At 31.6% G+C, this 25,149-nt stretch overlaps 2 protein-coding genes across 2 annotated transcripts; both read left to right on the top strand.

The window, feature by feature from the left end:
* The first annotated feature begins 334 nt into the window (after positions 1-334).
* Positions 335-3,068, top strand: LOC146529862 (trypsin-2-like). Its single transcript, XM_085200243.1, has 5 exons — positions 335-443; positions 531-726; positions 1,665-1,920; positions 2,315-2,455; positions 2,811-3,068. Exons 1-5 carry the CDS (start codon positions 395-397, stop codon positions 2,961-2,963), a joined length of 795 nt encoding a protein of 264 aa, XP_085056369.1. The 5' UTR covers positions 335-394; the 3' UTR covers positions 2,964-3,068.
* A 2,434-nt stretch (positions 3,069-5,502) lies between these two features.
* On the top strand, positions 5,503-10,422 carry LOC146529861 (trypsin 5G1-like). The gene is made up of 5 exons (XM_085200244.1): positions 5,503-5,602; positions 5,690-5,885; positions 6,283-6,529; positions 6,784-6,924; positions 10,157-10,422. The coding sequence occupies exons 1-5, from the start codon at positions 5,554-5,556 to the stop codon at positions 10,313-10,315; spliced, it is 792 nt and encodes a 263-aa protein (XP_085056370.1). The 5' UTR covers positions 5,503-5,553; the 3' UTR covers positions 10,316-10,422.
* The last annotated feature ends 14,727 nt before the right edge of the window (positions 10,423-25,149 follow it).

Raw genomic sequence — 25,149 nt, 5'->3', positions numbered from 1 at the left:
ACTTTTAAACCCGCAGGATCGGCCAAGACAAGTTCGTCAAATTATGCCACGATACTGGAAATTTTTCACTTCTGTAAATCATTTATTTATTCATGATTTCGTATTTTTTTGTACATATTAAAGAACTCTTAAGTACACTTTACTTGGAAATAATTATAAGATACTTCTATATATATTTTTAATGAGTATGTTTATTATTTTTCTAAGTTTTTAAATCAAATGGTAGTACCATTTAACTAAAAAAGTTGTTTTTTTGAATACTAAATGGTTTTATAATAATAATGAAAATATTTTAAAAAAACATGTAAAAACTGAACTTACATTTTCTCCTAACTATAAAAGAACTTACACGTATTATGAGTTACATTCTCTATCCTACTGACTGACTTCAAACATGAAGATTTTTGTTGTGTTTATACTGCTAGGTACATTTTTATTAAAAGGTAAGGTCAAAAAATTACTATATAAGAAAATAACAACTTAAAGATCCTTGTAGTTTTACTAAACTGTTCAATAATAAATTTTTTTAGATGTCTACAGTAGAAAAGCCATCAGATACCGTCCTGAATTGAATAACAATAAAATAGTCGGTGGGTACAATGTCACTATTGAGGAGTTCCCCTATCAAGTATATTTGCTACTACCAAAAGGTGGAGGATACTTCGAATGTGGTGGATCTATTATAGGCAATAAAACTATATTGACTGCAGCCCATTGCTTAGCTGGGTAAAATATATAATGTTTCTTTTTATACATATCTGTCCCATTTTAGGGGTATGTACGAGAAGTTACATTTTCTACTTTCTGACCATATTATATTGTAAGTGAGAAAAAACAAGCAGTTTTCTCAAGAAGCCTGAAGACGTAATTGTATTTTAATTCTTTGCTATATAAATATACCAGAGTGTTACTGAAACCTGTCTGATGCGTCCCAATCATAATCCAATGGCGTTCTATAGAACAATAGAAGAAAAAAGGAATTGAAATATTAACACTCGATATTTTAGTTAATACTATAAAAGGCATATTTAATTGTTTTATAACATACTAGCGGACGCGCGCAGCTTCGCTAGCTTATTTAGGGGTGAATTCTAATAAACCATGAAACATGTGTTCAATGAAATATTTTTAAGAGTCGAAATTTCAAATTTTATAAAAATCGGTGGCGATTTGAAGATTTTTCCATACAAACTTTCAACTCCTTATTTGCACCTTTAGGGGTTGAATTCTAGAAAACCATGAAACATGTGTTCAATTAAATACTTTTAAGAGTCTGAATTTCAAATTTTATAAAAATTGGTGCCGATTAAAAAAAATCGATACAAACTTTCAACCCCTTATTTGCACCCTTAGCGGGAGAATTCTAGAAAACTATGAAACACGTATTCAAGTAAATACTTTTAAAAATCTAAATTTCAAATTTTATAAAAATCGGTGCCGATTTAAATTTTTTTCCATACAAACTTACAACCCCTATTTCACCCCTTTAGGGTTATAATTTTTTAAAATCCCTTCTTAGTGGATGTCCAGATTACGAAAGTATACATCTATCCAAATTTAACGTTTCTACCATCAGCAATTACGGCTGTGCGTGCGTCTTACCTCAGTCAGTGAGGACAAGTCCTTTTATATATATAGATTATATAATCAGGTAAAAATTTCAGAATGTCATCAGCCATCGTAAAAGTGGGTTCTACATCATCTAGCGATGACGGAGGAGGAGAACTTATTAACTCGAGTAAATTAACCCAACACCCCAAATATGTTAAGAGAAACTATGACTACGATATTGGTATAGTTACTTTGGAGCGTCCCATAAAAATAGATGGCGTTAAAACAAAAATTGTACGTTTGGCTGACAAAGAAGCACAAGTTAAGCCTGGACAGAGTGTTACTGTAACTGGATGGGGAGCTACTGCAGTAAGTATCTAAAACAAGAATATTATATATACTAGCAGCCCGCACGTGGCTTCGCCCGATTAAACTTATTTTTATATTATACAACCCACATGAAGGATCAGATAATAATAAATATACATTTTTACTTTATTCTTAAAAAGTTATTTAAGTACGAGCGTTTCAGTCAGATAAGCGTGGATTTTATATACCTTTAGTTGGCGCTACCTCTAAAAGGGTTCCATTTTCAAGTTAGTAATCGTCTTAACTACATATTAGACTTATTAGTCTATCCTCAAAATTTCAGCTTTGCTAAAATGACGTAGGTCTGGGGACCCTGGGATATCAGGCTATAACTGTATTGTTTAGTCCGGCGCATCTCATTATGCCACGATATATTTTTAAATGTATATTTCAGGAAGACGGAGAGAGTAGTGATACTTTACTGGCAGTTGATGTACCTATTATATCCAACGATGAATGCCGTAAAGCTTACCGTACACTCACACCCCGGATGTTCTGTGCTGGTGTCCCTCAAGGTGGAAAAGACGCGTGCCAGGTATTAGAAAATATTATTATCTGGAGTGTACGTCGAGTGTTTCTGCACCTGACCTTTGACTCTGTGCGTGATGAATTGCTGTTCCATTGGATTATCTCAAATAGCATACCTATCTTTAAGTATATACTTGTGGCATAGTTAGCTTGTCTTAATAACACTGATTATTTCAGTATAAATTTAGTATCCTATTTATTTTATCCCAGTCTACACCAATAAAAATAATGCTAAATTCAAGTAGGTAATTGAATGAACAACAGAGTTAGGTATTGGTATCAGCAGAATAAAGAGATTGTAGTTGTACCTCTCAAAAAACTATACATTATAATAAATAAGCGTAATATTTTTTTTATCTAAGGGTGACTCCGGAGGACCAGCAGTGATCAAGTCAGATGGAATTCAAGTAGGTGTTGTTTCATATGGCATAGGCTGCGCTCGTAAGGACCGGCCCGGAGTATATACCAGTGTGGCCAGTGTTCGAGACTGGATTAAGGAAGTATCTGGAATATAAAGAACTACGCGATCTTTTCATTTTGCTTATTTTATTAGTATATGTACATTATATATTTGTTAATTAATAATTTTGATGAAAATATAATAAAGATTTATTGCGCAATTTTTTTTATTTCTTTATTTTTCTAAGATCCCAGGGCCGTCAGACCTATGTTATATTAGCAAAGCTGAAATTTTGAGAAATAATAGTTTAATATGTTGGTAAGACTGTATGCGTACTTACTGACTTGAAAGTGGGGCCCTTTTAGAGGTAGAGCCAACTTAAGGTACACGCTCGCCTATGTTGAAGTAGAAACGCTGGTACTTAAATATGCTTTTTAGAATAATGTAAAAAATGTATATTTATTATTACCGGACTCTTTACATGAACCTTTTCTCCTTCCACAAGTCCTATATGTTGTTTAGAATAGGAGCAAGCTACGTTATACTAGCGAGGTTTTATCCCGCAATCCCGCTCCCTACGAGGAAGTATTGCGTGTTGCGAGCACACCGCAGCGAACAAATGAATATATTAAATATTTCATTTCCACGAATTGGAATTAAACCCACGACCTGTCACGATTCCATTCACAAGCTTATTCCCCTGCACCACGACTGGGCTTTAATAAAAATTGATGGCGTAAAATTTAATAGAACAAAACTAAAAGATTTTATAATATTTGACACGAAAGATATTTTAAGCAAGTCGATTAGTGAATAATAACGAAATCATGAGAATTTAAATGAACAAAGTTGAATGTCACTGGAACTTTTGTAATTTCGTTGGAAGGCACCTGGAGGTGTCTGCGTCGGTGCTATTCGGCTGACAATATCGCGAATCACCTGACATTTGGCGATAAAGAATTGGAATCAGTTTTGAATTTTAATTATGTTTTCAATTGGTTTAAATATATTATAGGATTTTATTAGTAAGAGAGAATAGAACAAGTAATTTACAGTTTTCGTATGAATCCAACATATTGGTTTAAAAAAAAAGAGAAAAAAGATGACTAATTTGTCTTAAATATCTATCTATTTACAAAGCAATCTTCATAAAAACGACGACAAAAAGTATAGACATAAAATAAAAAGAATATATAAGACATTTACTTGATACTTTCATAATATTTTTTAACATAAAAATAAATTGAACTTGATTGTTTATTCAAAAAAATAAATAATTATTTACCGCACTGCGACGACGATTGCTAGGGGACTAAAGGAAAGATACTCGTAAATGAAAATGTAATTAAGCTCAAGATAAATTTTAAGGAGATGTTAAAAGTTTGTTCTTCTGTTTTATTTTATTTACTTCATTGTTTGGATAATTTTAAAATTTGTTTGTACGTCGGAGATTTGGAAAAAAAATATTTGTACGCACGTGTAAAAAATAATATTACGCCATTTTCATTTTCTAATTTAAGATTTCTTAAATTAAGGTTTTATCCCGCATATATGTATTTCAAGACACTGTGTGTTACCTAGCGAAACTGCTAAGTGGGGAACGGAGTGTCTTAACACTTGGTACCCTCTGCCTGCTCTGCTGTGTGCGGGAAGCTGATTTAATTCAAAAATAGTATCGATATTACAAAATGAAAGACAATATAATAACTTTTAAATGGTCAAGCTATACCTCGATTCTCTATGAAAAATGCAAAACAACAAGCGTGACAACAAATAAGCGTGAAGTTTTAAAAAAGACATACAATGTTACAGTATTTGCATAATTAATGCATAAATTACATGATAAAGATGACATTGAACTACAAAGAATTCTATGACATAGTAGCTGAAACGCATAGTTGACCCAATATTTATAATATTTAACATTAGATAAAATTTGCGAAAGAATTTCATAGACAAAGCATGAAAAAAAATTGCGAATAATAATAAAAATATAATAAATAAAATAAACAGACCAGTCATGGTACAGGTGCAAGCGTGCAGCGGTAGCAATTGCGAAGGGATATGGGTTCGATTTTCCTTGAGGAAATAAAAATAATATTTTCATTTTCTCACTTTGGTAGCAAGGTAAAGCGCGGCGTTAAATTCTGCTACTTAACATGCAATGCTTTCAGAATTTGGCGGAAAGTAGAGAACGGAAATAGGATCTTAATGGGATCGAAATGTTTTAACGCTAGGTTACCAGGACTGAGGTAGCGATCTCTTCCAGGCAACATTTAGATAGAAGAATTAATGAAATGGAATACGAATACGAAATTACTATTAACATTGGATAAATACCTTCTTATACTTTAGTTAATTATAATAAGGTTTATTTTAGTTTCTTGACTATAACTTTTAAACTCGCGGGATTTATGATTTTGCTATTTTAGATATAGTAAAGAACTGTTAAGTACATTTCACTTTGACATAATTACTACCTTTCTACTCGTATATTTTTAATGGATATGTGTTTTTAGTTTTTACATCAAATACAATAATAGTATTTAACTTAAAAAGTTGTTTTTTCAGTTCTAAATGGTTTTATAATAATAATGAAAATGTTTTAAAAACATGTAAAAAACAAACTTAACTTTTTTCCAAACTATAAAAGAACTTACACCTTTTACGATTTACATTCTCTATCCTACTGGTTGACTTCAAACATGAAGATTTTTATCGTGCTCTTGCTGCTGGGTGCATTTTTGTGTAAAGGTACGCTTAAAAAAGACACAGACAAATATTTCAGTAAAGTTTCATATATGTAATTTGACTTAACCGTTCAATAATAAATATTTTTAGATGTCTTCAGTAGAAAAACGATCAAACACCGTCCTGAATTGAATAACAATAAAATAGTCGGTGGCTACAATGCCACTATTGAGGAGTTCCCCTATCAAGTATATTTGATAATATCTAACGGTGGATCAATATTCGTATGTGGAGGATCCATTATAAGCGACAAAGCTATACTGACTGCAGCCCATTGTTTAGCTGGGTAATATGTTTTTTCTTTACATATCTGTCCTATTTTTAGGTTACAACATACTATGCGTACCTGCTCTAAAAATAGAACTCATCTCTAGGTATATTTACCTAGAATACTAGAGTACCTAGTAGGTGAGGAGCGTTAAGTATTTTGCTTAAGAGGACTAAGGATATAATAGTATTTTAATTTTTTGCTATATAACTAGACCGAGGGATATTCAAACGTGTGTCCTAACCATTATCTAATAGCATCCAAAAGAACGTCGATATTTTAAGTTGTAACTTGTCTAGTACTATTAATTAGGAATTTTTTTGGAAATGTTTGATATTTTAGTTGATATTATAAAATTTATATAATTCTTGTACTTAATATATTAAATATATCACATAATTAAGTGAAATTCCAGAGCGTCATCAGTTCGCGTAAGATTTGGTACTACATCTAGCGATAAAGGAGAAAGCGTTGTCTCGAATAAATTAACCCAACACCCCAGATATAGTAAGATAACCTCTGACTACGATATTGGTATAGTCACTTTGGATAACCCTATAAAATTAGATGGTGTTAAATCAAAAATAGTACGTTTGGCTGACAAAGAAACACCATTAAACCCTGGACAAAATGTTACTGTAACTGGATGGGGAGCTACTTCAGTAAGTATCTAAAATAATTTATTATATATTTGATTTTAGTGTTAATATTACTATATATACCCTAACATATATTATTTAAGTGAAACTTTATGTAGATATATAATGCATATTATAAATGAATAGAAACATTTCTATACATTAATAATTTTGAAAATTACTAAAATATAAACTTCTTATGAATAGGATGTAAACTCACACACGATTCTTTTTCCAAAAATTAAAGGCATACGCAATTATCCATTTTCACATTTCAGGAAAATGGAAAAGGAAGTAACAGTTTACTGGCAGTTAATGTACCAATTGTATCTAACGACGAATGCCGTAGAGCTTACTTTTTGCTCACACCCCGAATGTTCTGTGCTGGTGTTCCTCAAGGTGGAAAAGACGCGTGCCAGGTATAAGAAAATATTATTATAGAAATAGTACAGATAAAAAATATACAAATTATACTATTGTTGGCGTACTTGTGTAAAAGAGGGTAGATTTAAGTGAAACAGCAGTGGAATTGTCAAATGGGCAGTTTCTTGTAGGCGATATCCCTGATTGGAAGGTATCTGGTGTTGAATATTGTTATTGAGTATGATACATGTCATTTATTGGAGTTACGTGGAACCTCTATCCGAGTACGTTGGAAATATTTAACCGACGCTATGTATTTTTATCGTGTTGCTTTGTCTCAACACCAGAGCGAAAAAATTGAAAATATTAAAAATTTTGTTTCCTCGAGTGGGAATCGAACGCACAACCTGTCGCGTTTACAGTCACAGGGTTGTGCCCCTGCGCCAAGGCTGGCCTTACCTGGTATGAATGGTAGAAGGCTAAAACAGATTTTATAAAATTAAATATCTATACAGTATTTGTCAGTACATTCCTTAGGCTATTTATTAGCTTATCTGCAAATCCTTTGTTTGATATAAATAATTCATGAACCTTTTACGAGTTTATAAAGGCTATAAAGAGGCGCAGTGTGCTCTTTATGTCGTCTTCGTACCTCAAAGGGTTCCAGAAGAGATTTAAGAACAGAAAATCTTATAAAGTGTAAATATATTACTATATATGTACGCGATTATATTCGAATGTTAAGGTTGATATAGAGTTTTAGTGTTATTTAAATGTAAATTTTTAAATTTAAATAACGTTTATCCTATCCTATATCTTATAAAACAAAGTCGCTTTTCGTGTCTGTCTGTTGTTTCTAACTCTTCTTCTTCTAAACCACCCAACGGATTTTGATGCGGTCTTCACCATTAAGTCGGGTGTTTTTCGTAAAAGGTTTATATATAGTTTATTATTTGTACATTCTTATGTAAATTAACATAAATACGATAAATGTGTATAAAGTCCTACCCGTTGAGACACTTTCGCGCATGCGCTGCTCTAATGGTAAGTACTACATGAAAAAAATGTACTGGAGTATTGTTCCTCTTAATAAGATCTACAAAAAAGTCCGCGACGGCGTATTCGTATCTTTTAAGAATAACGTGTAGTGATCATATTTCTGTCTAAAAATAATAATTTCAATATATTTTTTTATTGTGAGGGATATTTTTCTATAATGGTATTAATCCTTATCCTTTAAAATACTTTATTAATTTTCTACGTTAAACGAAGATAAAATTTGCTTTTTACAATATTTCGAAATTGCGAATAGTTTTACAGAAAAACGTATTTAATTGTTGACACATCCCGCCGTTGATACATCAGCTGTATGTTACTCAAGTTTCACTTATCCCTTACTCTCAGCATATAAATAAGTACATTAGTTACGTTGGCCATTTAATGTAGACCAAAACTGTCTTTTACTGTTTTTCATTTTAATAAGTACTTTAGAAGTTGTTACAATATCAAAAAAATCCTTGCTGCGAAACGGCTCGCCACTTGCCATGCGTCCGCCGCGCCCGCCTACCTTACACGCATCGGTGGTTCAGTGGTAGAATGCTCGCCTGCCACGCGGGCGGCCCGGGTTCGATTCCCGGCCCATGCATTCTATTTAATTTTCCTCACAGGCAGCCACGTGGTGCTTGCTTTTCATCAGGGACAGAATACCCCCTTCAGCATTAACCACAAGCTCGAAAAAAAAACCCGGCTGCCTCTATAGCAACGAAGATTTAGTTAGATGCGTTTGTACGTATTGGATAATTGGAGTTGAATGTATTATTTAAGCGCGATATATTTGGTTTCACATTTTTTGTAGTAGTTATTAGTAGGTAGGTTTTTGTTTATAATTTATTCCGTTTAAAAATAGTCATTTAACGATCTAAAAATAGTCATTTAAATATATTTTAATAAGTACTTGAAAAGATTAGTAGCACAGATTTAAAATTACGGTACCTACTAAAAAATCCTTGCTGTGTAAAACAATTGGAAAATCACTATTGAAACTACAAAAATGCGGGTTGCATTAGGGTTTCATTAATTTTCACATTATCTTAAGTGCTTTGCAAACATACATTACATGAATAATCCAGTAGTTAAAGCGAGCGAAGCCGCAAGAGGGTCGCTAGTATCTTATGAAACAAAGTCGCTTTTCGTGTCTGTCTGTTGTTTCTAACTCTTCTTCTTCTAAACCACCCAACGGATTTTGATGCGGTTTTCACCATTACGTCGAATATTTTTCATAGAAGGTTTATATATAGTTTATTATTTGTACATTCTTATGTAAATTAACATAAATACGATAAATGTGTATAAAGTCCTACCCGTTGAGACACTTTCGCGCATGCGCTGCTTTAATGGTAAGTACTACATGAAAAAAATGTACTGGAGTATTGTTCCTCTTAATAAGATCTACAAAAAAGTCCGCGACGGCGTATTCGTATCTTTTAAGAATAACGTGTAGTGATCATTTTTCTGTCTAAAAATAATAATTTCAATATATTTTTTATTGTGAATCATATTTTTCCATAATGGAATTAATTCTTATCCTTTAAAATACTTTATTAATTTTCTACGTTAAACGAAGATAAAATTTGCTTTTTACACTATTTCGAAATTGCGAATAGCCGTACACATCACGCCGTTGACACATCAGCTGTATGTTACTCATGTTTTACTTATCCCTTACTCTCAGCATATAAATAAGTATATTAGTTACGTTGGCCATTTAATGTAGATCAAAACTGTCTTTTACTGTTTTTCATTTTAATAAGTACTTTAGAAGTTGTTACAATATCAAAAAATCCTTGCTACGAAATGGCTCGCCTCGACGACGTTTTGCTTATACAAGCGCGTCCGTCGCTCCCGCCTGCCTTACACGCATCGGTGGTTCAGTGGTAGAATGCTCGCCGGCCTCGCGGGCGGCCCGGCGTCGATTCCCGGCCGATGCATTCTATTTAATTTTCCTCACAGGCAGCCATGTAGTGCTTGCTTTTCATCAGGGACAGAATACCCTCTTCAGCATTAACCACAAGCTCGAAAAAAAAATGCTTTCCTCTATAGCAACGAAGATTTAGATGCGTTTGCACGTATTGGATAATTGGAGTTGAATGTATTATTTCAGCGCGATATATTTGGTTTCATATTTTTTTTGTACAAACATACATTATATGAATAATCCAGTAGTAAAAGCGGGCGAAGCCGCAAGAGGGTCGCTAGTTTTATATAAACGTAACATTTTTTTCATCTAAGGGTGACTCCGGAGGACCAGCAGTGATCAAATCGGATGGAAGTCAGATCCAAGTCGGTGTTGTTTCACATGGTAAAGGCTGCGCTCGTAAGAACTTCCCCGGAGTATATACCAGTGTGGCCAGTGTTCGAGACTGGATTAAGGAAGTATCTGGAGTATAAAGAACTACGCGATCTTCTCATTTTGCTTATTTCATGAATATATGGTATATGTACATTGTTTTTGCTTATTAATATTTTTGATGAAAATAAAGGTTTTTTGTGCAATATTTTTTTCTATTTTTTATTTTTCTTACTAGTAACCAGTGATAGACTGAGACCAAGAGAAAGTGGCAGTGGTTAAGTCTGTAACGTGACGGTTGTGAGTTCTCGGGGGAATGAATTATTATTTAAGAATATTTTCATTTTTTCGCTTTCATAAACAATATAAGACAACAAAAAGAACTATAAAATTAATTTTTAACAAAAACAAAAACCGACTTCTAACAACGAACTAAAAAGTGAAAAATAATTTTACAAAGATTTTATAATTTTGAAGTCGGTGTCAAGCTAATGCTACAACAACCTTGCTACAATATCTAATTACTAAGCCTGTTTGTTCTACTTAGCACCGACTTCAAAATTATAAAATCTTTGTAAAATTATTTTTCACTTTTTAGTTCGTTGTTAGGAGTCGGTTTTTGTTTTTGTTAAAAATTAATTTATTTTACGATTTTAAGTGATGGGTAGATCTTAAAATGATGCTTCTTAAACGAGTGGTGATGGTGGTGGTTGTGGTTGTCAACGAGTGGTTGTGGTTGTCCCATGTAAAACTTAATTTAATTAGCTATTATTTTTGTGCAAAGTAACATTTTGGTATATTGACAAGAACATATATAAAAAGTATTCGGGCGAATTGGGAATCTCCCTTTTTTGAAGTTGGTTGAAAATGAGAACATTCTCTTTTTTGAGGTTGGTTGAAAAGAAATGTAACGATCAGGAATCTCACTTCTGACATCGAGTAAAAAAGTTTTTGCTTGTAACTATTATAGAATAATCAATTTTTTACCAAAAAAAAACAAACTTTCTCAATTTTCACCGGATTCTATAATCGGAACCTAACCAAACTTTCACCAAATTATCCTTGAAGTGTATCCTTTCCTAATAAAAAAAGAATCATCAAAATCGGTTTGCGCGACATTGAATTATTCGTCTATTTGTCGCGCACATACCTAATGCAAATTTAAGACTTATGTGATTTTCTCATGGATACCATTGTCAGACATGGACCAAAAAAAATGGGACCATTCGGGAAGCTTCACCTTTCAAATAAAAAAAAAATATCAAAATCGGTTCACCCAGTCAAAAGTTATGAGGTAACAAACATAAAAAAAATACAGTCGAATTGATAACCTCCTTTTCTTACAGAAGTCGGTTAAAAATTACAAAATATGTAAAATATTTACTTGGTAATTTTACAATATTTTTAACGTAAAATGAAACTGAAATTGATTGTTTATTCAAAACAAAAAATAATTATTTACCGCACTGCACCGACGATTGCTAAGGGACTAAAGGAAAGATACTCGTAAATGAAAATGTAATTAAGCACAAGAAAAGTTTTAAGGAGATGTTAAAAGTTTGTTCTTCTGTTTTATTTTATTTACTTTATTGTTTGGTTAATCTTAAAATTTGTAGATACGTTGAAGATTTTCAATATTAGTCAATATAAATTTATTTTTCCAAAGAATAACGGCCATAGCCATACCGCTTTAAAAGAAATGAAATTCGTATTTACATAAAAAATTATTTATCCATTTTCACGTAAAAACTAAGCCTATATTATTAAAAGATTAGAAAAAAAAACCTTGTTTAAACCAATATAAGCTTACCATAGTACATGTGGCGTTGCAAATCCGAGTTTCGCTGCAAAACAGGCTTCCTTCCTAATGAGACGGATTTGGAGCGTAAGCCATCACTGCACTCCCTCTTGATGGGGAAACACACGCCTTAAATCTGGGGATCTTGCCATTTTCCTGTATCTTGCAAATAATGGCTGTGTAAGTGTGAGAGTATTTATTGCATTAGAAATAATAAACGAAATATTCGTAGAGGTATTGGAAAGAAGGAAGGATACTTTTTTTGAAATACATACCTATTTAAAAACATATCCTTTGGATATAATGTAAAAAAGGTTAAGCGAGCAAAGCGGAGTTTAAATCTCTAGTCTACATATATAATAAAACGAATACGAATGCTTTCGTTTTACGAGCGAAGTCGCGAGCGGTCCGCTAGTATAAAATAAATATAATATCTAGGGACTGCTTAAAAGTCAAACAAATGAGTTCTATATAAGAATGTAAACAAAATTACTTCATAAAAAAACTTAAGATAAAAATATAATTTTTCTTATATTTATTATGATCGAAAGTATCACAATCATAGCAATTTAACAGAAGGCTCTTACTTCATCGAAAAGTATAAATGAACAAAACATTAGCACTTACAAGTGTTCCATCAGAAATATGAATGTAATTTCCTTTTTACATAATTAAATCTCTATTTAGTGGAAAAGAGATGAAAAGAACGTATAATTTCATCACGTTGATAAGTTAAGAGATCTAATTTCCTCCTGCAGACAATTTAATGACAGAAATTTGACATTTCATAAGATTAAAAATATATATTTATCTTAAACGGTTCGGAAGTGGTTCTTTTTATTTTTAGAATTCAATCTATAAAATTATATTACCGCGATGCAGCGCTACCTTGGAGAATGCCGTAAAGTTTTACATTTATAGAATCATTCAAATAAATTGAATTTGTAGAGTATTTTGTTGGTAAGTTAGTAGGTAGTACGCTTACTGGTATATTACTATCAACCTAATTATTATAAGATTTTTTCTGTTTCATGCTTTATATCTATATATATAAAATCGAAAGGTCACTCACTCATCACGAAATCTCAGAAACTACAAGTGCTAGGAATCTCAAATTTTGCATAGGAGTTACTTATAGGACGTAGGTGCTCGCTAAGACGGGAATTTGCAATATTCGACTTCTAAGGGGTTGTTTTTGGGGTCGAAAGTTTGTATGAAACTTCGTTACTACAAATGCTAGGAGTCTCAAATTTTGCATAGACGTCACTAGGACGTAGTCATGGAGACAGAGATTAATAATAACATAGTTCACGCGGGTGAAACCGCGAGCGGGTCGCTAGTGCTTTATATACGGTATATAGGGCAGGCAGTTATATGTTAAATATGTATGGCAAGTTAAATGTTAAATACTGCATCGTTCTCGATTTCATCGATATAAGTCGGTATAAGTTCTGTGTTCACTAGGGACCAAATTCAAGCTTTTATTTTAGTCATTTACTTAATAATTTAAGTATAAACTATCAACAACAAAAATTCAATAGATATTATTTAATTACATATTTACTAAATAAGAAAAGTCCAAATAACAGAATTGATATATTATAATAATTGTATTTTAATCTTTACATAGTAAACCAATACAAATTCTAAAAGAAACCTTAAATTGAGACCTAAACACGATACACTTATTCGGTAAAGCTAATATACTCGTATGTGAGTGATAAGGAAACTTCGCTTTTGATACCGTCATATCAATTTATTCACTCAGCGCCACCTTTTCCATGTCTTCCTCAAATCAGTACCTTAACCCGAACGAACTCCTCAAATATACGTAGGAAGTTAAGCTTTGTTGATTCTCCTTAAAGGGCAATTTATTTCTTATATTACTTTTTCTTGCAAATATCAAGTTTTTTGCATAAGTACACTGAAACTTATAGGAATTTAAATAAAGGGATAACAAACACATTATAAGATAGGAAAAGTTGGTATGAAATTTTTGAGGAAAATACTTGTCTTTTTAATATAAATGAACAGGTTTCCTTGGAGTTACGTTATACAAAGTAAAGGCTATGTTTACTTTTTAGAGATTAAAAATCACATATATGTACATTGCCAACTTTCATCGGGTCGTTTACATATTTTCTGGATATATGATTTTCAATTTGTGAGTAGTTTTTTTAACAAAAAGCTTTATTTTTTATCCATTTAAGTATATTAGTATATGTAATTATGTATTATATATTTAAATAACAATTTTTAGTTATACTAGGTAAGATATTATTTGACAAAACAAAACATTGCAGAGGCCTGTTGTGGTTCAGGGGCACAATCGTGTACAGGTTGTGGGTTCGATTTCCGCTCCACAAAATTTTATATTTAATATTTCCATTTTCTTCGCTCTACTGAGGCAAAGTGCGGCGTTGAGTTCCGCCATTCAATATACAATGCCTCCAAAATTCAGCAGAAATAGGGGAGCAGAGTGTCTTAACACAAGACTTTTTCTGCCTACTCTGCTACATGGTGGATACAGCGTGAAGTTGAAAAAATAAACAATAAATTTCTTTGTCCATTAATTGAAACATAAAAAATGAATCATATTAAATTACAAATTAGCTTAAATTCCAAACCCTCACCTAAATTAATCATTTAAACACTCAACAGATTTTCATTAAATAAAACTAAATGCCTACTTTATTTGGCGTCTGGGTCCGCGAGGCAGCTTTACGAGGGTGAGTTTCGAAACAATCCCACTAATATTTGGGCTGATGGCTAACAAAGCAAAGTAAAAACTACCTTAATTTATAGTTCGAAGTTTGAGGGCGATACCGACTGGAATGTCCTCTGCATAAATTTAGGTGCGAAATATGCTGTAATAGAATGAACGATCTGTTAAAATTGTCGTCTAAAATTGTGGCATTGAGTTAAGTCATAGTCACGCATGCCTGGTAAGATATTTTGTATTCAAAATAAATAAAGATATTATATAAAGATATTTTATATAAGTTTAACAAAAACTATATTCTTATATGAATACAATGCAAGTTGTTTTTTAAAGTGACGGGTCTGGAAAATGTTAATATTGCAATATATACAAAATATTAGGTACACCGACTTGACTTCGAAAATATGAATGTCAAATATCACTAGTCAGCTTGGCCTAGACACTGGACCAATTTTTTAAAAAATTATACGTAAAAAAAGATCATAAATTTTTTTGTATTCGCCTAAATGCTCTGTGTCAAACAGGATTACTTTTGCCTTGAACTCAATATGACCATTTTCATTTTCCTTATTTCTATTTATGAAATAAACGAGGCTATTATTATACATTTTAAAAAACGAGGTTACATTTGTCACATATTTTAAATATTTTTCATAATTCTGATTAATTAACATATAATACATTTATTTACTTATATGAAATAATTGCCTTTTATTATTCTTTTATAAAATTTATATTTTTTAGTAATACTTTACCTACGTAATAAGTTAATTTTAACTAAATACATATATGAGATTATTGACTATTTATTATTAAATTACATGTCAGATGTCACCTGTTGAATTTCAGTTCAAGGCTGATGTTTATACATATTAACTCTAAAATAATTGTTTATTTAAACGGTTATTTCTTAAGGAGAAGCCATTTAGGCTTCATTTCCAACGATAATTTTTGTTAAACTGTATAAGAAAATTGTTATTATAAATATTAATTCAGTAGAAATTGAACCTACATCCATCGCGATAATGAGAAATATCTCACCTGTCCCAGGTATAACGGCATTCATATTATTTACAATAAAAGGTCAAGAGTTAAATCTAACAATCGCGTCTAATGTATGCAGCAATAAAGACAACTTTACCTTGGTTTTACTGTAAATATAAAAATAAATTGAAATGATACGACCGTTTTAAATTTGAAGGGCAATGTAACTGTTCATCAGATATTATAATTGTTAGCCTTAAATAACTATTAATATAAAAGTGTACGCAGAGTGCAGAGTACTGAGGGAACCTAGTGTTTAGACACTCCGCTCACCAATTTCCGCCGTATTCTAAAGCCACTGCGTGTTGAGTGGGGGCACTCAAAGCCCCGCTTTCTCTGAACACCAGAGCAAAGAAATAAAAATATTAATTAATAAATAATAATTAATTTCCTCAAGTGGGAATCGAACCCACAACCTGTCGCAATCACACGCTAGTGTGCCACGACTGGCTTCTATTATAATATAATAGTTAGCCTTAAATAACTATTAATGATAGGCGTATACAATTACTGTACATAGATGATCATTTAATTATAATTGTACGTAGATTATCATTATTATAACATAAACGTGATGGATAAATGTTTTGAGTAATTTTCTTAAGTACTTGTAAATGATGAATACCTCTATAAGAAAATATTGATTTTGAAATTAATTTGACGTTTTGTCATTGAAACTTTAATGGCATATTTAAATGTAAGAATACAGTACAAGTGTGGTCGTTGAACCCGTCAATTATAATAATATATCTACAATACAATTTGACCTAATTTTTTGGTATACAAATTTGTGATTTCATTCTATATTCAGATTGAGGTTATTAAGGGTAGGGTAGACGAAAACTTAGAGCTAATACACTCCGCTTCCCACTTTCTACTCAATTTTCCAGACGTTCGTATTCGAGATCGTCGTATTGAATAATGAAATGTGAAAAAAATGTACCACGAGTGAATCGCGTCTATACTGGACGTGTGTAGTCAACAAGTCTCGCCGCGGGGGTACACTGTATTTTTATAAGAAATATATTCTTTTGTATTCTAAATAGCAAGACAATTCTCATTAAAAATAATATACCTGACTGAATTTTCTCTGGAAGTGTAATGATTATCAAAAATGATATTAACATATACAAAATAAGAATGTTATTAAAAGGTAAACATCGGTATTATAAACAAAAAAAATGTTAAGAAATTAAAGAGAAAACGGTGTTAGAAGTGTTTTTTTATTTTGATCGTCGTGAAAAAGATATCAGGGTTCTTCCTATAAATATTGAACTGCTATCTGCAAATTGCAGGACAAGAACTACGTTCAAATAGGGTATGTATACATAGATAGACAGAAAAAGTTGAAGCTAATAAAACGTGTTAAAATGGCGATTTTAAGTGTAAAAATAGTAAAATTATTAATACTTTAACCTCATAATTGTATGAGAAATCGTGAAATAAACATTATTTTTATGCAATTTCTTGTTATAAATGCATTCAACGTGATCTAGCTATACTCGTACGCTATTGTAATTATTTTGCAATTTTAACGAAAGGCTATTGTCTTAGTAGCGTTGTAAAACGTTTTATTTCGAGGCTTATAATATAATTTTTAGCTTAATTTAGTAAAATTATATTATAAGTCTGTGTAGTTTGTTAAAATTCAATTATGATTTATTATGATTATCTTATATCTATATCTCTGAAATAATCGGCTAGTTGGCGTAACCCAACGCTGCAGAATAATTCAACATTCATTATACACAAGTAAAAAGTATTTTCTAAAGTTTTAATTTAACTTATAGTATATTATACAGTTGACACAAAATATTTCCACAACGTCACAGAAATATGGGAACTCGTATTATTTTCGCGACTTCACTTTGAATGGTATATACAAAGTTTTGAGTGCTAAGATAACAAGAACGAATGTTCTGAATAATGCAAGCGGGTATATGCGGTGAGGCGAGGTGTCGACGACGTTGCGCCTGCGTCTGCTTTCATAAATAAATTAATGAATTATTAGTTGGTCTTACGATGCACTTTTAAATATTAAATATAATTATATAGGTGATTACAAAATCATCACCTATATAATTATATAGGTGATGATTTTGTAATTGTATATTAGACGTTGTCTTTGTATTAAAGAAAATAGTATTGGCCGGTAGTAGTAGAATTTCGATTTTTGTTCAAGTCAAAAATTATGAATTCCGAATAGTGGCTATGAATAGACATTTTTTAACGTCCCGATATATCCTGAACACAACAAAGTAGACAGAAGGAACTCCATTCCCCAATATCTGATGAATTGAGGAATTGCCTGTTGAGTAGCGAAAGTCAATGCCGCGCTTTGCCGCCGCTTCGCTTCGCTGCCGGAGCTAGGAAATGAAAATATTAAATATTTTCTTGAGAGGGAATCGAACCCACAACCTGTCAAGTCTACACTCACACGCTTGTGCCCCTGCACCACGACTGGCCTCAATTTTATTAAAACTAAACTGAGAAAACTTTTTATTAACTTCCTATAAGACTCCCATAAGCTTAATGTTCAAAATCAAGCTATAAAAACTATAGGCAATAACAAAGTAGTACAATCAATTTATAGCTTTACCATTGTCGATGAAAATCTATACTGTCGATAAAAAAGGGGCGAAGTTTTTTCGCTACTAAATTTAAGTTTATTGACTCCGGTCTGTATTTTAGCCGTAAACATTCATGTGCTAGGTATTGTAACTCGTGAACAACAAGGGGTATAATATTTATAGGATAAAGGTGAAATTGTATTTGGGGAAAATGTAGATTTTTGTAGGTCATATAAATATTGTCTCTAGAAAGACAAAAACAGGGTTAAACTCCACTATTCGACTTACTAATTTCTAGCGTGTAAAGCTGTCATAACAGACACAAGTATAAAAAGTTAATTTTATGTAAACATGTGAAAATCGTTCAAATATGTCACCATATTTAAATTTTAAGCAATGCTTGTATTGTGAGAAAACGGCATCTAAGATATGAATGCAATTTGGTATGTACCGCAATATTGACACATTGTTATTGATATTACCTAATGACCGGTACAAAAGGCATAATAAGTGTGAAAATATTTTTTTCTGTAATAGAAATGAGAAGCTAATTAATTCTTTAGTTATTGTCTTATTCGTACGAAGGTCCTCTAAAATCTTTTGTTCTTTTTGTTAATATTACAAAGAGTTGTCGTTGTCAGTATGGGGAAAACGACAAAAACGTGGCCTCGATTAACCTATTACGACGGGTTGGAAGTTAAGCTCGAAGATGTTATAGGGTTAGTATAAAAGCGATTCAAAAGAATCATATGGATTTTTATTATGTTGGCCGTAGTGGCTTTATAGTCTGTAAAAGATAGAATAGTTTTTATATGACAATGTTATTTTATATAAGATATACGAGTATATCACCACACGTTTCGATTTATAAAAATAAATAGGATTAACTTCTATTAATTTAATTTATGTTAATTTTATTATATATTTTTATCTTTTTTTCTAAGCTTCACGTGTGGAACTCTGGAAGCATTAGGCGTTAAAAGGCGGGACTCAACGCCGCGCTTTACCTCGATACTAGAGCGAAGAAATCAAAATTTTAAATATTACATATCCTCAAGTGGGAATCGAACCCACAACCAGTCCACCGTTTGTGACCCTGTACCATGACTGGCAGTACTATTATATCAGTGTAGAAAACTAGAAAAATAATATAACCTATTACCTTAATCTATTTTACGTGAATTGAAAGTTCCGTTCACAAATGTTTAGTCCAGTAGCCTACTCTGAGGACAGACAACCGTGGCGGTGACCTTATCAATGATTGATGGTGACAAATTGCACATGCTCCAACCATTTTTCCAGTCGCTACGTTGAAGATCTAAGTTGAGATTAACAATATGAAACGTATGACAATGGAGTGTTTAGGTTTGATTAATTGAAGGCATAATTTATGGTGTAAGTGTCAACTTTTATATGGTGAAGTTTACAGTTTTGAATGTTGAAAATTTAGGTGTTGAAATTTCGTTTTATAGATAGATTATTAAGAGATTCAATATTTATAAAAAATATCAGCTTCACGCTGTATCCCGCTCTCAGCAGGGTAGGCAGAGGCAACCTCGTGTAAAACCACTCTGTTTTCCATTTTCTGTCCAATTCTGGAGGGTTTGCGTGTTGAGTGGCTTTGCCTTGACACCAGAGCGAAGAAATGAAAATACAGACTTAAATAAATACTTAATTTCCACGAGTGGAAGTTTTAACATTTATGTATAATAGTTATGTAATTTTAATTAAAATATTCCACCAGTTTTGGTGCCATAGCAATATATTCATTAGAGTTATTTTCTTTTGTAACTCTACTGTAAATAAGTTACAGTATATACTTTTATTTATTACAATAACATGTTTTTGGTATTCCTCTCTCACGAAGAACTATTAAGCAATTAAAGAACACAGAAACTACTTTACTTTACTTTTACGAAATATGCCAATCTCAACAATTGCAACTTTAACCGCACCTAAACACAAAGGCCTGAGAAACGCCCTTTGATATTTACTCTAGGTATCGCCTGCTTTCGAGGTTCACTATATTGAACTATCAAATATATTAGTGGTAAGCTGCAGGCAGATCTATGAAGTTATACACTTTAACACCGTACTACAACTTTTTATCTTAAAAGCTTAGAAATTAAGCTGTCTTATAAAACTTATGGAGGATTGCACGAATAAATTATAAAAAAATAATTAAATCAGCAATGTATCCCGCATACAGCAGGGTAGGCAGGAGGAGTTGCGAGATATTGCGTTTTGAGTTGCGGAACTTAACGCCGGGCTTTTAAAATGATAAAATTAAGAAATATTAATACATTCCGTACAACACTCTTGGGCATCTGTTCTATAATTTAATATTATTCATTTATTAACTTGAACATTTTATGCAATTTCAAAGGTATACAAAGTTCAATAAAACAACAATACTGCCATAAATTACAGGTGCCAGGAAACAGTCATATAACTTTACAGATTGTGAGGAAGAGTCGCGCTACAAATGTCATGTCATGCATTCCAAGACAATGAAGACATTAACGTGACAAGTAATCTGTGTCTTATATAGTACTTATTTCTTTTTTTAGGTCGTGGTGGCGCAGGGGTCACCATTTTGGAATTGGTTTTCTTTCTGGGTAATTAAATAATGAATATTTTCATTTCTTGCCTCAAGAATTCGGTGGAAAATTGGAAACGGAAGTGTCTTATTGGGGAACAGAATATCCTAACTCTAGGTTCTCAGGTTCCCTTTGATTACAGCGTGAAGGCAAAATAGTACTTATTGCCACTTAAGCATTGAATATTTTAGTATATAAGATTAGTCCTGCTACTATATTCATTTCATAGGCATCCTTAAGGCTTTATAAGCCGTGTGGTCGTGATGCTGGCAACATGACATGTTGTAATTATTACAGCCGAGTTGCCATCATAATTTACTATTAAATTACATGAAATCGTGAAAATAGAAACTAAAAGTAAATCTACTAAGGTATACTTCAACTACTAAAATAACATTATATTTTTATTTTAAAATGTTAAGAAGTAGAATAAGGTACGATATTATAATGTGTAAAAATTATTTCTTTCAATAATTTATTTTCTTATTGTTTTAAAATGAAAATAACATAAAAATATTTAGGTAATATTTGAAATATATTCATAGATGTTGAAAAAAAATGTAATATAAGATACATTTCAATGCCCAAACTTTCCATACTGTATACGTAACCCAATCGTAGAGGTAATTCAAATTCCAACTTTTACGTGGAAACTTTGTCCATCGATTGTTCTTATCATTCTTGTCAAACTGATCCCGTCAATTGACTCTATTGGCCAAATTCATTGGATCTAATTGTGAACAAAACAAAAGTGTTTTTAGATAATAATTTAAGAAAATCCGTAAAGTAACTATTAGGGAAACAATCTAAAATTCTATTCTATCATTTCTACAAAAATAATCCTAACCAAAATTAAACAATTTTATATAATATACTTAATGTACATTAAAATATCTCTAGTCTAATGAACTTTTTTAAAGACTTTTCTCCAAAGGGATATAATTTTTTATTTTCCTTTAACTACTTTGCAAAAGTTACAACTGTCGTAATTTTATAAAATTCTTTATCGACTTTAAGTTGAATACTAAAGTTACGCTATAGTTTATATTCTCTAAAAGTTGCTGCGAAGTTCTCATTTCATTGCACTTTAATTTTACATGTGGTAGACGCAGAGATACAAGCGTGCTTTGTATACGTGAAGGTTGTGGGTTCGATTTCCATTTCTGGGCAATAAAATATTTAATATTTTCATTTCCTGGTAACAAAGAAAGGATAATAGAGAACGGAACTTGCTGGGAGCGGAGTGATATTTTTATTGTTGGGATGATTTTATTGGAATTATGTACTAAAACAATTTCTTTTGATAGCGTGTAAAATATAATAACTATTTAAATAATTCCATAAACTCTTCCACAATAGGTTAATTGAACTTTGTTCTTATTTAAAAAAGTCGACAAAGTAAGAACTAAAGTGGTTTCGAAGTTTATTGCATTTTAAGTTAAGCTTAGCTAAGCGCTTAAAGCTGTAACACGTAACTTTTAGTTACACAATACATATACTATAACATAGCTCGAGGTCGAGTCTTGAATCATTTTTAATAATACTTAAACTATGTCAACATAGATTCTCATTTGTTTTAAATAATCGATAAATGTTTATGATACTTATATAGAAGACTAAAATTTTGTGCGAAGAATATATAATTTTTTCACTTTTTTCACTTTACGCTGTATCCCACATAAAGCATGGTAGGCAAAGGGAACCTGAGAATTTAACGACAACCTGGATTGACAAGCAATATTCTTTCATGATTTTTTTTTTCAAGTTCACTCTTGGTCCCTGTATAGAAAGGTCAAGAAAGACAGAGACAATCTACTGTCAAGAAAATTTGTTTTTCGCTTTTCGTTCGAATTTCAGAAAATTATTCTTTGTCTGAGTATCACAACCATTTTAATGCTACTAATTTTTATTTAGCTTAACGTCGTATCGCGTAGATAGCAGGCTTGGCAGAAGGTACCTGGGACTCTAGTTTTTAAACACTCTATATCCCACAGTCCACAGAATTCGAGACATTGCGTGTTGAGTGGCGGAATTCAACGCCGTACTTTGCCTCGTTGCCAAAACGAGGAAATGAAAATATTAAATATTTCATTAAGCCGAGTGGTATTCGAACCCACTAGTTAGAATCCTGAAACCATTATTTGATTAAAGTTAATTCCTAGCTCATGTTCATCTCAGTAAATATTTACATAAAATAACATATGTATATTGTGTAAACCTTGAATCACTTAAATAGTTTATACGATAGCTTTGTCAATTTATCACGGCGACATGACAGTGGTTCATCGACTTCTACTTGTGAATAAGGGATAAGCTTTCACACTTATTTTGCCTATATTTGTATGTCATTCATTTGTCAAATAACTAGAGACTGAAATGCGGCTTTGCTTCGCTTAAAATTATTTTAAAGTATTAAATAAGTTTAAATGAGCGAAGTCGAAGAGCCAAATATTTTTTTTTATTTCAACAAAAAGTATCCTAATTCTTAAAGGATGTGTAAAAGTTTGTAAAAACGGTTGAGTAGTTTTGGCGTGAAAGCTTAACAAACAAATTTACATTTATAACATGTTAATTATATATTTTTTAATTTTATTGCTTTACTTAGACTTATAGGAAATGCGTCTCTTTTCTGTTACGATATCATTTTAATATTAAAACTAACTAAGCTAATATTTTAAAGTATTCGTTTTCGACAAATTAATATGTAATTAGGTCCTTGGTTCATTGCATTAGAACAACGTTCGCCTGTCGCATACGACTCCACAAGTAGTTGATTACATAGCGACGTCGGCTTAATTGTTTCTGAATACATTTACTATCTAAACATTTGCAATGAATAAATGATATGTCTATATTATATGTACATATATATGTGAGTTTAGATTTACTTGGAAAAACAAACTTTGGTTTCCATTCAAAGAGATTTAGTGAGAATCTTAAGGATGTTATTTTAATCCATACCTATATTATAAATTCGAAAGTAACTCTATCTGTCTGTCTGTCTGTCTGTCTGTCTGTCTTTTACGCAATCAGGCCCAAACCGCTAATTTAATTGTGATAAAATACTCATATAGAGATACTTGAGGGTCTCGGGATGAACATAGGATACTTTTTTTTCTCATATTTGTAATATTTTTGATATATACCTGTATATTAAAATAATTAATTTGACATGTAATTTATTCTGCCATGTTAATAACAATCGTCGCTACGCGTTGCTAAGCAGCGGCTTGCAGAGTTTATTGTTTTAAGAAAACGTCACCCAAAGTGACTTTGCTTAATGATATAGATTTGTATACATTAACAAAAATTAGATGATTTCTATAATTTGATATTGATCCTTATGAAAATAAATATAATAGTCACTTTTAGCATTTCATCTTGATGGAAATTATAGTTTACTGTGTTCTAATTTCTAATAAATAATTAAGATGTCACTGATTCGGAATGACCTAGCCTTCGAGTATAGGTATAGTATGTATAGGTATAGTATGACCGACGCGAACGGGCAGATGACTTTGATGATTTTGTAAATTTTTATATATTTTCGAATTACTATTATTTTTTATGTAATTATTTGCTGCTTATAATTAATTTATCTCAGTTCGGTTATCTATACCGCTGTTATACACTTAAAATATCGTAATTTTAATCATTTGGGATTTTATTTAATATTGTTCGCAAAAATTAATAATTATTTAATATAGAAAAATATTTAGTACGCGCAAACTTTAGGTAGTTTTTCTAATATTAAGAATTTACTTTAGTTACTTTTACTTCTTTTGTTTGTTCATTTCGGTTACTCAGATATTTTTTCTAATAATAAATCTCCACTTATTATTATTTTTAAACTTATTTTAATTATTTAGGCTTATATTCGACGGGCGTAGCCGCGTCCGGGCCCACTAGTTTATAATATAAACGTTTGTATTTTATTTCTTAATTCTAATTAAAATCCTTAATGTCTCATAGTTTTTTCACAAAGAGCAGGCGTTTTTTTATATTAACAGTCCTAATACTAATCGATATGCTAAAATTGCATATGTATGCTTCACTTATCCGTAGTGTGTTCATAATAAAATTCATCTATTTTATAGCTTCATGCTGCATCCAGCTTATAGCAAGGTAGACAGAGGACATTAAGTAATGAGTGGTGAAACACAACGCCACGCACCAGAGCTAGCAAATAAAAAATATTAAA

The sequence above is a fragment of the Heliconius melpomene genome, chromosome 17 (assembly GCF_056956725.1).
Source record: "Heliconius melpomene rosina isolate 202511_hmr_F chromosome 17, ASM5695672v1, whole genome shotgun sequence".
NCBI lineage: Eukaryota > Metazoa > Arthropoda > Insecta > Lepidoptera > Nymphalidae > Heliconius > Heliconius melpomene.
The sequence above is the reverse complement of the archived record's forward strand: the minus strand, read 5'-3'. Positions and strand labels throughout refer to the sequence as shown.